General features: G+C 43.8%; 9 protein-coding genes across 9 annotated transcripts; 5 read left to right on the top strand and 4 right to left on the bottom strand.

Annotated features, from left to right (window-relative positions):
- Positions 1-24: 24 nt before the first annotated feature.
- On the bottom strand, positions 25-861 carry FA14DRAFT_166999 (putative LTP1-protein-tyrosine-phosphatase). Its single transcript, XM_025500059.1, has 2 exons — positions 456-861; positions 25-389 (listed from the first exon to the last, which is right to left on the bottom strand). Exons 1-2 carry the CDS (start codon positions 833-835, stop codon positions 260-262), a joined length of 510 nt encoding a protein of 169 aa, XP_025358466.1. The 5' UTR covers positions 836-861; the 3' UTR covers positions 25-259.
- Positions 862-1,148: 287 nt separating this feature from the next.
- On the top strand, positions 1,149-3,764 carry FA14DRAFT_166997 (uncharacterized protein; the record flags this gene model as incomplete). Its single annotated transcript, XM_025500058.1, has 4 exons — positions 1,149-1,179; positions 1,358-2,901; positions 2,992-3,144; positions 3,199-3,764. 4 exons carry the CDS (start codon positions 1,149-1,151, stop codon positions 3,637-3,639), a joined length of 2,169 nt encoding a protein of 722 aa, XP_025358465.1. The 3' UTR covers positions 3,640-3,764.
- A 35-nt stretch (positions 3,765-3,799) lies between these two features.
- On the bottom strand, positions 3,800-5,065 carry FA14DRAFT_143011 (calcium-dependent phosphotriesterase; the record flags this gene model as incomplete). Its single annotated transcript, XM_025497191.1, has 2 exons — positions 3,800-4,836; positions 4,900-5,065. 2 exons carry the CDS (start codon positions 5,063-5,065, stop codon positions 3,800-3,802), a joined length of 1,203 nt encoding a protein of 400 aa, XP_025358464.1.
- A 307-nt stretch (positions 5,066-5,372) lies between these two features.
- Positions 5,373-5,891, top strand: FA14DRAFT_177436 (uncharacterized protein; the record flags this gene model as incomplete). The annotated part of the gene is made up of 1 exon (XM_025500741.1): positions 5,373-5,891. The coding sequence occupies one exon, from the start codon at positions 5,373-5,375 to the stop codon at positions 5,889-5,891; it is 519 nt and encodes a 172-aa protein (XP_025358463.1).
- A 75-nt stretch (positions 5,892-5,966) lies between these two features.
- On the top strand, positions 5,967-6,263 carry FA14DRAFT_107955 (uncharacterized protein; the record flags this gene model as incomplete). The annotated part of the gene is made up of 1 exon (XM_025495824.1): positions 5,967-6,263. A coding segment is annotated over one exon (297 nt), but the record flags the coding sequence as incomplete, so codon positions are not given.
- A 351-nt stretch (positions 6,264-6,614) lies between these two features.
- On the bottom strand, positions 6,615-8,643 carry FA14DRAFT_159865 (uncharacterized protein). Its single transcript, XM_025498425.1, has one exon. The coding sequence runs from the start codon at positions 8,592-8,594 to the stop codon at positions 6,729-6,731; it is 1,866 nt and encodes a 621-aa protein (XP_025358461.1). The 5' UTR covers positions 8,595-8,643; the 3' UTR covers positions 6,615-6,728.
- A 43-nt stretch (positions 8,644-8,686) lies between these two features.
- Positions 8,687-11,092, top strand: FA14DRAFT_23517 (uncharacterized protein). The gene has a single exon (XM_025502050.1). The coding sequence runs from the start codon at positions 8,867-8,869 to the stop codon at positions 11,060-11,062; it is 2,196 nt and encodes a 731-aa protein (XP_025358460.1). The 5' UTR covers positions 8,687-8,866; the 3' UTR covers positions 11,063-11,092.
- Positions 10,625-12,016, bottom strand: FA14DRAFT_131357 (NAD(P)-binding protein). Its single transcript, XM_025496930.1, has one exon. The coding sequence runs from the start codon at positions 11,720-11,722 to the stop codon at positions 11,123-11,125; it is 600 nt and encodes a 199-aa protein (XP_025358459.1). The 5' UTR covers positions 11,723-12,016; the 3' UTR covers positions 10,625-11,122.
- On the top strand, positions 11,998-13,318 carry FA14DRAFT_163676 (urease accessory protein UreF; the record flags this gene model as incomplete). Its single annotated transcript, XM_025499832.1, has 2 exons — positions 11,998-12,001; positions 12,363-13,318. 2 exons carry the CDS (start codon positions 11,998-12,000, stop codon positions 13,316-13,318), a joined length of 960 nt encoding a protein of 319 aa, XP_025358458.1.
- Positions 13,319-13,329: the final 11 nt, after the last annotated feature.

Raw genomic sequence — 13,329 nt, 5'->3', positions numbered from 1 at the left:
CTATTTGATTGATTGATATGCAGCATTCATTCATACGGCTAAAGTATGTCAAGTTTAATTACCCCACTTGAGTGCGGGGCGAGGTATTGGTTTTGCTCGGCGAGATTCAATCGTGTTGTTTGTTAGCTTGCACACGTTGCATACATCCTTCAACAGCCAAGTAGCGGGCGCGGAATTGGAATCAATGGCTTCGCGTTTTATATAATCAAATCATATATCCTCTCATCTATTACTAAAAATACATTTGTGTGAATCCCTATCAAATCTTTGATGTTTCGAATCCTAAATGATCAAGGAAAGCTTGAGAATATCGAACACATTGCTTGTAGGCAGCTTGGAAGCCATGATCTCCGCCATAGTATGGATCTTGAATCGGCTTCTTATCATCACTGTAGAGAGAGGGAAGTGAGAAGATTAGTTCATATGTACTTGGACGGCGCATACATTCTACTCACAATTCACCAAATAGATACACTTCTGCTTTGCTTGATTTCGGTTTCAATTGTTGTAAATTGCGTACATTATTGGCATCCATTCCAAAGATGACGTCAAATTCAACAAAATCAGACGCTCGAACTTTGCGTGAAACACCATCTATAGGTACCTTATTCTGTCTACAAACGGCAATCGTTCTATCATCATATCCATCTCCTGCATGATAAGCACCCGTTCCACAAGAATCAATCTGTCCAAACTTTGATGATAAACCATTCTTTTCCACCATTTGATTAAATACAGCTTCGGCTAATGGACTTCTGCATATATTACCTAAACAGACGAACAAGACATTAATCTTTTCACCATCAGACGCATTTTTGCTTGATTTGGATGTCATGTTGAGAAGAGGTGTTGTTGAAAGTGAGCAAAGGATAGAGTGTCACTTTTGAGCATTGGTAATCTTCTAAAATTGCACGTGTTGTTGTTCTAATTGAGCTTAATTTTGTATTTAAACGCGGAACGGAAACGGGGCCGAACTGCCCGAATAGACAAAGACAAGTGCGGGGAAGTGACCTTACTCCCAAGCTATATACAAGCTTTTGGTCAAACGGTAAGAAGCCCACCCATTCTACACAAATCTTTGCCTCTCGCATCCATCTCCATCTCGCAAAGATGATCTCACGGGCAAGGCTAAATGCCCGAACAAGAGTATGGCCTCAAGGCGTACCTTCTCGTGTGATGGTAACTGCAATCAATCGGTGCCCAAATGCAACTCTTGCCTCGCCTGCGGGTGGTGCTATGAATAAATATCAGACCTCCAACCTGTCTACGTTGAGGTCGTCTCAAATCTATGCAAACAGAATTGTACAGCATCGTTCAGTAATGACGACGACAATAAGTGACGCTGAAACCGTTCCAGGACATCAAATAAATGCAACCAAAAGGAATCCTCTACCAAGCAAAGTGTTGATTGCAAATCGTGGAGAGATTGCATGCAGAGTAATTCGAACATGTAGAAGGCTAGGAATCCGAACCGTAGCCGTATACAGTGAAGCAGATGCAAGATCAGCGCATGCTCTCTTGGCCGATGAGGCTTACTGTATCGGTCCTGCACCTTCGGCTGAATCGTATTTACGTATGGATCGTATCATTGAAATATGCAAACAAACGGGTGCAGAAATGGTTCATCCTGGCTATGGATTCTTGTCTGAAAATGCAGATTTTGCAAACAACTTACATGCTGCTGGAATTAAGTTCATTGGACCTCCTGCTCAAGCGATCATCTCCATGGGCTCAAAGAGTGCTTCAAAGGAGATCATGACTGAGGCTGGAGTGCCTTGCGTGCCAGGATATCATGGAAGTGATCAGTCCGATGTCAAGCTAAAGGAAGAAGCTCAAAAGATTGGCTTCCCAGTTCTGATCAAAGCCGTCAAAGGAGGTGGTGGGAAAGGTATGAAGATCGTGACAAAAGCGGAAGAATTCGATGAACAATTACAGAGTGCAAGAAGAGAGGCTTTGACGTCTTTTGGAGATGGGGATGTGTTGATTGAAAGATACTTGACCAAACCGAGACATGTTGAAGTGCAGATCGTATCATCAGGTGCACCCTTCAACGAACATGTTGCTATCAGCACGCGCGATTGCAGTGTTCAGAGACGTCATCAAAAGATCATCGAAGAAGCACCTGCACCTCATCTGTCTCCTGAGGTCGAAAAAGACCTTTGCGATAAAGCAACAGCTGCCGCTCGAGCCGTTGGGTATGAAGGAGCAGGTACCGTAGAATTCATCTTGGATGCCGATACGGGAGAAGCATGGTTCTTGGAATGCAATACACGTTTGCAAGTTGAACATCCTGTTTCAGAAATGGTTAGTGGGATTGACTTGGTGGAATGGCAATTAGAAGCTGCTTCAGGTAATTCTTTGCCGCTACGTCAAGATCAGATTGGTAAACGCGGTCATGCATTTGAAGCACGTATCTATGCAGAAGATACCCGTGCCAACTTCTTACCTGACGTTGGTCATTTGAGCCACGTTGCTTTTCCCGTTCCGACTACTGCGCTTCTTTCACCACCTCCTCTGTATGGCTCTGTCAGTGGAGACAGTGAAGGTGTAGAAGCTTTGTCAAGTGTTCGTGTTGACACTGGTGTGGCAACCGGGGATGAGGTCAGTGTGTATTACGACCCGATGATTGCAAAAGTTATTGTTCACGGAAGAGACCGCCTCGAAGCCCTTCGATTGATGCGTGCAGCTCTACAAGAAACTCATATTGTTGGACCAAAGACCAATGTTGATTTCTTATCTCGCCTTTGCGAACATCAAGCTTTCATCGATGGATCCGGATTGGAGACAGGATTCATTGGAAAGTACAAGTCGGACTTACATCCTCCTCTGCAATCACACAAAGCACCAGATCAAGAGACGGCAATTCATGCTGCACTGTTCCTAGCAGTCAAAGAACAATCTGTCCAACAAAAACAATCGAAAAATGCAAAAGTACAATCCAACCCATGGATCAGCGAAGAGTTTTCTTCATTTAGACATTCATCCGCACAGATACCTTCTTCAACTTTCATACTCAGAAGAAGGGCAAAGAGAAGTGATGCTGCAGATGGAGCAAAAGAGGAAGAAGTGGAAACGAGTTCGGTAACAGTCACACGTGTACCCCATCTACCAAATCGATACCAAGTCAGTATTGCAAACGAGCACGTTGGTATATTCGATGTTGCACTAGGATTTGATGGTCTAAATCTGACTGTCCAGCCTGTTGTGGAGAATGGCTATGACAACAAAACTTCTTCTGGTCGATCAAATATCAAAGTGATCACTCGTTCCGCGGCACCTTCAGGTCCTATCTCAACGAAAGAGCGCTTAGACTTGTTTGTTCACGGAACAGGAGCGCATTACGAGCTAGACGTAGTAGCACCCAATTGGTACGAAGAGGTGAAGGGCGCAAAGATGGCAGAAAAAGGTAGCTTGATCGCACCTATGCCAAGTAAAGTAGTTGATGTTCGAGTTCAAGTAGGACAAGAAGTACAAGAAGGTGATATTGTCGTTGTCTTGGAAGCAATGAAGACTGAACATACCTTACGAGCACCCAAAGCGGGAGTCGTAGCCAAGATTGCGGTAGAGAAAGGAGCAATGTGCGCTGAAGGAACGGAACTTGTTCAATTCGAAGAAGAAGGCAAAGAGGAGGAGAAATAATTTATAGTGATTCAATTGATGTAGATTTAAGCAGATTTGGTTTGAGTTGCAGTATTGTGTCTCCTTTTAAATCTTCTTGCCAGGTCCGGTAAGCTTGCAAACAGCTGTGTATGGCATGAGAATACCTGTGATAGAGAAAGATAGAATGTTAGCACATGTTTCAATAGCCACATGAAACTGAGTACGCACCACTTAAGAACAATAAATTTCGCTGTGAATCGAGTTGAGCATTGGTTTGGAAGCTCACAACGTTACCATCATCTTCAAAGAGCTTTTCAACATTATACTTGTTGCCGTAAAATGCGTCTTTTCCTTGATTCTTTGAGATTCGAACAACTGTTGATGGAACGACATGGTTTGGATCCTTAGTACTGAAACCTTCAGCGGTCGTTAAAAGTTTTGCGAAAGCAGCCAATACCAAGCTACCGTCACTTGCCATATTGATATTATCACCTGGATAACCTGAGCGAATTTTATCCTTTAGAATTAAGCTCTTGTCTGCTTGAATTTCATAAGAATAAACAAATTCTTCAGTTGTGCTTGCTTGATATAAAACGTTGGCTTCTTTACTTGGATAATTCAATGCTCCAGCCAGTCCGTTTGGATAAAGAGTTTTCTCGATCACCATCTTGCAACCCTTTGCGTCACAATGTCCGATACCAGAACCAGGAATGATAAGATCCAATTGTTTTTGCCATCCTTTCTTGACACTGTGATCGTTTGTGAAATAGAACGATTCAGGTCCGGTAGGTACTAAATTGTTTGGCGTAAAGATGTGTGGATGAGCAAAAGTTTTAATGTGGGTCATTGTATCACTTCCCAAAGTAGTCTCAAACAGTTCGACAGTTGAGTTTGCTCCATGAATATGAGGATCAGCTTGAACACGATGATTGATGAGGAATAAACGTAAACTTTGATCTTCTGCATTTCCACCTAAACCATCTTTACCTACGAAAGCACCAATTCCATGGAGCAAAAGTGTACCTTTTCCATCATGCCCTTGGAAGTTTTGGGTTTGGATTCGCTTAATGCGGCTAGAATATGGTCCTGTTGCTTTCGTATCCAGGATTGCCATATATTCGGATCCTGTCAACTTTTCATGTGAAAAGAAATCTGCATTGGGTAACCATGCTCGTTTATTTGCAACAGTAGAGCAACCTAAGTAAAGCAATCCTGAAGGTTGATGGTACCATGCATCTAGAAAGAATAGTAAAGTTAGCAAAACGCATTCTGAGTCAGATATTACAGGTATGGACTCACCTTCGCATGCTTCCAACTCTTTGATGATTTCGCAATTTTGGTTATTGATTGCTTCAACCGAACGTCCAACTCCGAATCGGTTGAAGAGAATGGGTTGCAATGCTAATTGATAGAATACACCAATTGCAATAACAACTGTAGAAATTAATGCTCTGGTCAATACCATTTTGGTCAGTCTTTTAAGTGTTAATGATGAAGGTTTAGAGTTATTAGATGTTCGGCATCAAACAAGTATTTATCCGAAACCGTTGTCACCCCGCTTTTTCTCGCTTTACGTCCGTGCACAAAACCGTTGAACTAATGGTTAGTAACAGTTTTGACGCAACCCCCCTCCAGGGCGTGCACGCCCTGGAGCACCCTTGCACGTGGGCTTTCGCGTGAAATGTACGTGTTCTGCAAAATTGTACGCTAGTGCATATGGGTGCATATGGGTGTAAGATGAGTGTTGCTCTTTTGCCATATTCTGCGGTAAAATGCCTAGGATCGCAAAGACAGCACGTCGGGAGATCTCATCGATTGATCGTGAACGAATCATTGGTAGGCACTTAGGCGGTCAATCAAACAAAGCAATTGCTAAAGATGTTGGCAGAAGTGTAAGCACAATTGGTCGGCTTATCAAGAAATGGCAAGAAACAGGCAAAACTGACAACCAAAAAGGCAGGGGAAGAAAGGCCAAGTATAGTCAAGAACAGCAAGAAAACCTACTCGAGGTTTGCTTCAATAATCCTCGTTATACCTATTATCAATTATCTTATTTCATGCACAATACCAGTCAATACCCAAAAGTTTGCAACAGTACAATTAAGCGATATTTGAGAGTATTTAGAGTACAACGTTTTATAGCACTTACTACACCAGTGCTTCTTCCTCGTCACCTACCGTTACGCCTAGAGTGGGCTAATGGGTTTAATATTGCACAACTAGGCTTATTGGTGTTTTCTGATGAAGCAGGATTTATGATCGATGATTGTGGGGGCGGTAGAAGGAAATAGGTAAGCCGGCAAAAAGGGCTTGCAAGGAGCGCTCGTTATTTAGTACAACGGGATAGGCCGTTTGGTAATGCAATTATGGTGTGGGGTGCAGTCACAATAGGCTATAAAAGCCAGCTTATACGCCTTAAAGGCAAAATCAATGCAATTCGTTATTGTGAGGAGGTGATTCAAGAGGAATTACACCCATTTATGATAGCCCTACAAGAAACTACCGGTAATCACTACAAAAGTGTCGAGGATAACGCCAGAATCCACAATGCAGACCATACCAACGATTACCGGGCTCTTTGCCAAATCGACAGAGCCTATCACCCACCCAAGTCACCTGATTTGAACCCTATTGAGCGGGTTTGGGCTGGAATCAAAGAACAAAAAAGGGCAAGCGGTCAGTTTGTTACTAATACTGATGAACTTTAGGAGTCCATCAAAAAGGCCTGGGATGATTTCCCATAAGACACTATAGATAAATACATTAGAGATTTAGTTCGTTGTAAAGATGCAGTATTGAAAGCAGGGGGTGGTGTAATTGATAAGCCACGGTATGTCAGCATCACTAGATCACCATGAAAACACAATACAATAACATTCACCACTCACCTTTGCCTGAAAACGCGTGAAAAGCCCACGTGCAAGGGTGCTCCAGGGCGTGCACGCCCTGGAGGGGGGTTGCGTCAAAACTGTTACTAACCATTATCTTCTTAAAACCGACAAATGGTGTCCTGCGCGGCGTGGGAATGAAGCTAAAATTCGTTGTAAGCACATGTGTAACTGAATTGTTACAACCTTAGCCAAAGGTGATAAGTAATATACAAACAATCTATGTCTATAATACATAAGTCAAGCAGCAAAGTTCCAAATTTGAACACTCTCCTCTCCATTCTGCTTCTCATTTTGCGCTTCTGCCCTGCAAGAAGATGGTAAAATGGCTGAATGTTCCCCATCTTCCTGTCTGTATCGTTCATTCGATGTTACACTGATAATGCGATCAAAAGCGCTTGTCACCCATCGAATCACATGCATTGGCTGTGAGGTAAAGGGTGACTTGGTTAAGGGAAGAATATGATGCTGCCTGATATCAGCAAGAGTGAGCGGCTTCGAGTTGCTGCTACTGTCTTCACTATTCGTGGCATCCGACAGTTTACGCTTCTGACCACGTTTTCTTTCAGATCTTGCATCCGATAAACGCAAACTGGTAACCTTACCAAGATTACTTCGTATGCGACCTTTCAACATCGAAATTACACCTGTTGCACGGGCGATCGATACTTCTTCGTCACCCAGATACCACACTTGTACTTTACCATCGCTCCCGCCTGTTACACATCGACCTCCGTTCAAGCTTACGCTATGAACACTTCCCGTATGTCCGTGCAAGGTTCTGAGGTAGCGAATAGAAAGTGCTTTTGAGCCATAGTTAGGATCATCCTTCAACTCATCTACACGAAAGCAGAAAACTCCATTATCTCGACTTCCAACGACCACAAAAGGCTCCTCGTATGAAAGACTAGTCAATCTTCCTACCTGGTCGATAGAAGTTGTTCGGGTCGAGCTGTTCTTTGTATAAAGTGCTTTGCTAGGAGCATCAATCTTTGTGACCACATGAGAACGCTTCGCAGAAGCTGATCGACTGTCAATTACTCCGATGTTGTCCAAATATAGCTCTTGTAAACCTATCGACCAGCCTGAGGGATATATCGGATTGGAGTATACGATACTCAAACGAAAAGTGTTTTCGGTCTGCTTTGCTCGCTCTAGCCGAAGGCAGGCTGGCCAATGACATGAGTAACTCCGTCTCTCTGCAAGGAGTCTGAAAGTGGTTGTAGAATCTTCTTCATTCATGCGATAGATCCGTATGCGGAAGTCGATAGTGCAAGTCGCAACGAATGGCCAAGCAAATGCTGCAGTGACGATAGCTGGATGTTGCGTCTGTCGATAGGATGTAAGCTCATGAAAGACTTTGGTAGATGGACAGAATGTTGACATACTCAATAGCCCATTTGTGTAACCTGTAATGAGTCTGATCCGATCTGTATCGGCATTTTCCCGGTCTATGGCAATAGCAGACACGCTTGCATTATCCTGAATGGATAGACTCGATGAGGAATATGTTGCTACTTGAAGAACTTCTTCGACATTGGTTTCCCTTTGCCTTTTCAGCGATTGAGCGGGAAACACTGAGACTTCAGGATAAGCTGAGGACGTGGGTTCCCGCACCGCAGTGAATATATACTTTTCGGTAGATTCAATGATTGTATTCGGCAGGTCAAGCTTAGACTTTGCAGTGTCGGATTGATTGGACTTCTGAGCCATTTGCATTGCTGCATTCAATTGTTGAATGTTAAATGAGCCCTTTTTCCAGTTCCATGAAATACGATATAGCGCATGCCAGTCTGTCCTTCTATCATTGTCATCTTCTATGGAAGGCAAAGACGTCAATGCACGAGCGGGTAATGTTTGAATGTCCTCTTCATCATGACTCGTCTTACGAGCACGCTTTGAAGGCCGTATTCCTTCCTCCTCTTCCTTACTGCTTGGATTTGTCAAAAAGGTATCTATAAACAGTTCCTTCCACAAGAGTGAATCATGACCTAAACTGTACATCCGCTTATTCACCTGTCGAAATCTTACGATATCCTTAGCATCCTTTGCCTGGCCCAATATCCGCAAAATCACCTCTGCGGAGAGACTTTGCAGAGTTGCCATATTCGAAGCATCTCTGTTGCTGATCCCCGCAACAATAAGTAGAAGCACTTGTGCTGAATGGCTGTCAAGAAGAAAGATTGACAATAGTGGCAATTGACACTTTTGGTTACTAGCTGATCCATAAAAGAAGTGCGGCTTCCGCTTGTTGCCCTTAATTTGCACGCGTCTTGAATGGAGGATCATAAAAAGGTGTTATTTGTGTTGCACTTACTTCTTGACCTAATGTTATCAACAAGCCCGTTCTTCGGGTCAACAAACCATCATAATCATCTATGTCTTCCGATCCCGTCGGTTCTGCCATAGCCTCGGCTGGGGTAACAGATGAACCTTCTTCGGAAAACTCGAAGCCGATCAAACATTCCACTCCACTCGATGGAATGGAAGATGGCAGTCTATCATTGGAAGTAGATCGACAAACAGGCAAACATGACGAGTACAGCGATGACGAAGATGGGCCGGTGGTTTTTGATGCAAATGATGTAGGCCTCGGAAAGGACCAAGGTGATAGAAGTGGAGACGTTAGGCATAACCATCAACGAACAAGATCGGAATCATCCTCAGGTTCAAACTTCTCACCTTCTCTCGGAAGATCTTCCTTGGCACGTGCTTCATTGGAATCTGTCGGATTCAGCTATCGGGATCATCTACTACCACTATCGCTAAGCGGCGGTGATGGCGATGAATCGAGCGAAATGATTGAGGGTGGGTATGGACAATCGGAGCAAATGACATCATCCAGGACCGGTTCGGGAAGAAGAGGGGGCAGATTAGCGAAAGAGGAAAGAAGGGTAGGATTAGTCGATGGAATAGCATTAACAGTAGGACTGCAGATAGGAAGTGGAATTTTCTCGTCACCTGGAATTGTCACTCTAAATACTGGATCAATCGGTGCCAGTTTACTGGTTTGGCTAGCAAGTGGTGTGCTAGCATGGACTGGTGCGAGTTCATTCGCTGAATTAGGAGCTGCCATTCCGCTAAATGGGGGATCACAAGCATATCTAAATTACTCCTTTGGACCTTTGAGTGGCTATTTGTTCTCCTGGTCGGCTATCGTATGCTTGAAGCCGGCATCAGCAGCTATCATGGCAACAATCTTTGGCGAATACGTTGCACGCGTGTTGTACCATACCACAACTTCAGCAGCGGGAGATCCTCATGAGCAAGGCTTACAAGGTATTCCAGATTGGAGCATCAAACTTATTGGAATAGCCATCGTGACGCTTGTCACCGCACTCAATGCTCTAAGCGCTAAACTTGGTATGAGGGCGCAAGTGACTTTGACTTTACTAAAGCTTGGTATCATGCTTTCCGTTCCGATTTTGGCAATAATTCAAACGGCAAGAGGGAAGATGCCTGATGCTTCTAGGACTGCATTTTCGAGTCTGTCAAACATGTTTGAAGGATCAGCAAGTGGGCCTGGTGCATATGCTTTGGCTTTGTATAGTGGTCTATGGGCCTTCGATGGTTGGGATCAAGCAAGCTATGTTGCAGGAGAAATGAAAAATGTAAGCCGCGATTTGCCAAGAGTGATACATATCAGTTTGGGTATCGTTGTCTTTCTATTTTTGACAACAGTCGTTTCATACTTTTTGGTTTTGACACCAAACTTGGTGTCTCAGACGAACACTGTCGCATTGGATTTCGGATCAGCAGTATTGGGATCTACGGGTGGCATTCTATTTGCTCTCATTGTTGCATTCTCGTGCTTTGGTGCTCTTAATGGACAAGTGTACACAACCGCCAGATTGGTCTATGCAGCCGGACGTGAAGGGCATCTTCCCGCTGCTTTCGGACGTATTCATCACCGGACACGAACACCTTTGAATGCATTGCTTTTGCAAGTATCTTTGATTTACTTGTTCCTGCTGTTCGGAAGTGGATTCGCCAGCTTGGTCAACTTCTATGGAGTATGTGCATGGACCTTTTACTTCTCAACCGTTCTCGGCCTGCTCTACTTACGAATCAAAGAGCCAAATCTAGAGAGACCTTATCAAACTTGGATTTCAACTCCGATTGCATTTTCAGCCGTTGCTTTATTCTTACTTTGTATGCCAATCTTTTCCGCCCCGGGAGAAGCTTTGGCCGCTTTGCTGTTTATTTCTGCTGGTATTCCTATGTATTATGCCACGCAAACATCAGGCAGAGAAAGCATATCGCACATTCCAGGTATGGCCAAACTCGTTGGCGGACTACAAAGTTGTATGGGTAGACAAAACGGAGGAATAGGATCCGGTACAGCAGGCAGAGGAGGAGATGGGTCAGCATTATTTGGAAGGAGGAGAATAAGAAGGACAGCAAAAGGAGCGGGAACGTCTGCTTTGGATGGCGGAAGATTGGAAGATTTGCAAGAAGATGAAGAAGAAGGGGACGAAGAAGAAGCATTGGAGATGTTACCTAGGGATAGCTTGGGTGGCGTACAGGATATGGAAGGCAAAGAAGACGAAAGCGAAAGAGGGGAAAGATCATAGTAACGTATTTGATCGCATGCTGTAAATCGAAATGCTTGTACAACAATAAAAGTTTAAAATTTACTTTGTTGGTGCCTTTCTGCCTAGCTTTGCGAATGCTGCTTTGACTTCTTCTGCATCACGTAGAGCAGGATCTTGACCCATAGCTCTGCGTGAGATGATACGAACCCAACTTCTTGGTGTTAGACGAACGCTTCCGAAAGCCATCAAATTATTGAAATAACCTGGAATGATGATTGGCTTGTCTGGTTTATCCAAAGCTTTAAGAGTTGCTTGACATACATGTTCAGGTGTATCCAATGGGATTCGAAGACTTTTCTCATTTGCACCTCCCTTTGTCCAGATTTCCGTCTTTGTGGAGCCGGGACATGAAGTGACCACTCTTAGTGTACTTCCTGCATTACGCTGTTCTTGATAGACAGACTCGCTTAGGGATAGGATGTAAGTTTTACTGGCAGCATAGATTGCCATAGAAGGAATTGGCATATATGCTGCAACGGAAGACAGATTTACGATACCAGCTAATGCGTGCTTTGATGATTTTTGTTTTTCTGCATATTCTTCGTTTAGCTTTTTGATGCGAGGAATGAAGAGGAAGAACAACTCTGTCATATTGACAATATTCACGTTTAGTAATGTTTGAATTTCACTAGATTCCATATCTTCAAACTGTCCACCAAAAGCTACGCCCGCATTATTGATCAAGATTGCAACTTCATATTCTTTCGTTTGCTCTTCCAACTTTTTTGCTGCTCCACTAACCGAAAGATCAGCAAGAATAATCTTTACTTCTACAAGCGATGATAATTCTTTGGACAGTGTTTCTAGCTTTGCTTCACTGCGTGCTGTGATGATCAGGTTGTGTGTTTGACGTTGTGCTATTTGTCGTGCAAATTCTCTACCTAGACCTTCTGATGCGCCTGTTACAAGTGCCCATGGGCGAGAAGAGGATGTCATTTCTGATTGAAATACTTGAAGAGGCGACTGTTGGTAGTCGATGGGATAGCACGATTAATGGTTGCATTTAAGTTTTAGATATTACAGAGTCGGCATACGAGCCGGTCATAAGCCATGCATTTCTCCACACTTTTTTGTTTTATTTGATTTTGATTGTACATTAATTGTTGAAAGAGTGTGATAGCGCTAACACTGAAGTACTTCCTTCGTCCGAACTCCGCATTCCCGAGATCAACCAACACTAATTCTTCGCGTTAATCTTTATTAAGATCATCGTTCCCCATCATGCTGAGCAAGCCTAGCTCAGCGATGGCTTCTCATCTCACTTCTGATCCAACCAAAGATGACAGCTCGCTAGAGGAGTACATCTTACTCGTGCTGTCAGATTCAAATTTACCGACTGGAGGATTTGTTGCCTCTTCTGGATTGGAGTCATATTGGGCACATGGCTTACTACATATGCTCGGTTCGCAATGGAGTACAAACGGTACAAGCACTCCCTCTGACCAACTCGTCGCCTTCATTTCTGCCTCCCTTGACACATACGGTCACTTGATCGCTGGATTCTTGCAAGATGTACATCGAACCGTATACGGATATATGCACTCCACCGCACCGGATACATCATCATCACTTGAGCATGTAGCCGATACGGTGGAAAGGCTGGACATCGCCTTACATGCGATGATGCTCAATCATGTAGCCCAAAGAGCAAGTAAAGCACAAGGTATAGCTCTTCTCACATTATATGCAAAGTCTTTTGCACCTACACCGAACGGACAAGATCTTAAGGATGATCGGATATCCGTCCTAGCCAGCAAACGTGGCTATGCTCTATTGCAAGAGATCAAATTACGTATCCGACGTGGAACGAGTCATGGTCATCTACCAATTTGTTGGGCTGCTTTCATGGCCGCCTTGGGTGTTCATTCTTCGGAAAAAGCCTTGGCTGTGCATATGTTCTTACAAGCTCGTGCGATTCTGTCAAGTGCAGTAAGGTTAAATATCGTTGGTCCATATCTTTCACATAGGCTACTTGCTTTTGATGTTAAGCAGATTATCGAACGATGTATGGTCAAAGTCAAAGACTGCAAAAGTGGTCTGCTTGTTGAGCAAGACAAAAAAGAAGAGCAGCTTTCATGCAAATCAAATGCCGATTTTGACTGGGTTTGGCAAGATGATCAACAATGGGCTGACGACCGCTTTAACTCTGGAAATGATCCAAAAACGACATGGCCGTTGGGTGACTTGCTACAGGCCAGACATGATCAGCTTCACTCGCGTTTGTTCAATAGCTAAAAGGCCCCGAA

Source organism: Meira miltonrushii (assembly GCF_003144205.1).
Source record: "Meira miltonrushii strain MCA 3882 unplaced genomic scaffold FA14scaffold_1, whole genome shotgun sequence".
Taxonomy (NCBI): Eukaryota; Fungi; Basidiomycota; class Exobasidiomycetes; order Exobasidiales; family Brachybasidiaceae; genus Meira; species Meira miltonrushii.
Note: the sequence above shows the minus strand (reverse complement) of the source record. Positions and strands in the feature narration are given on the sequence as shown.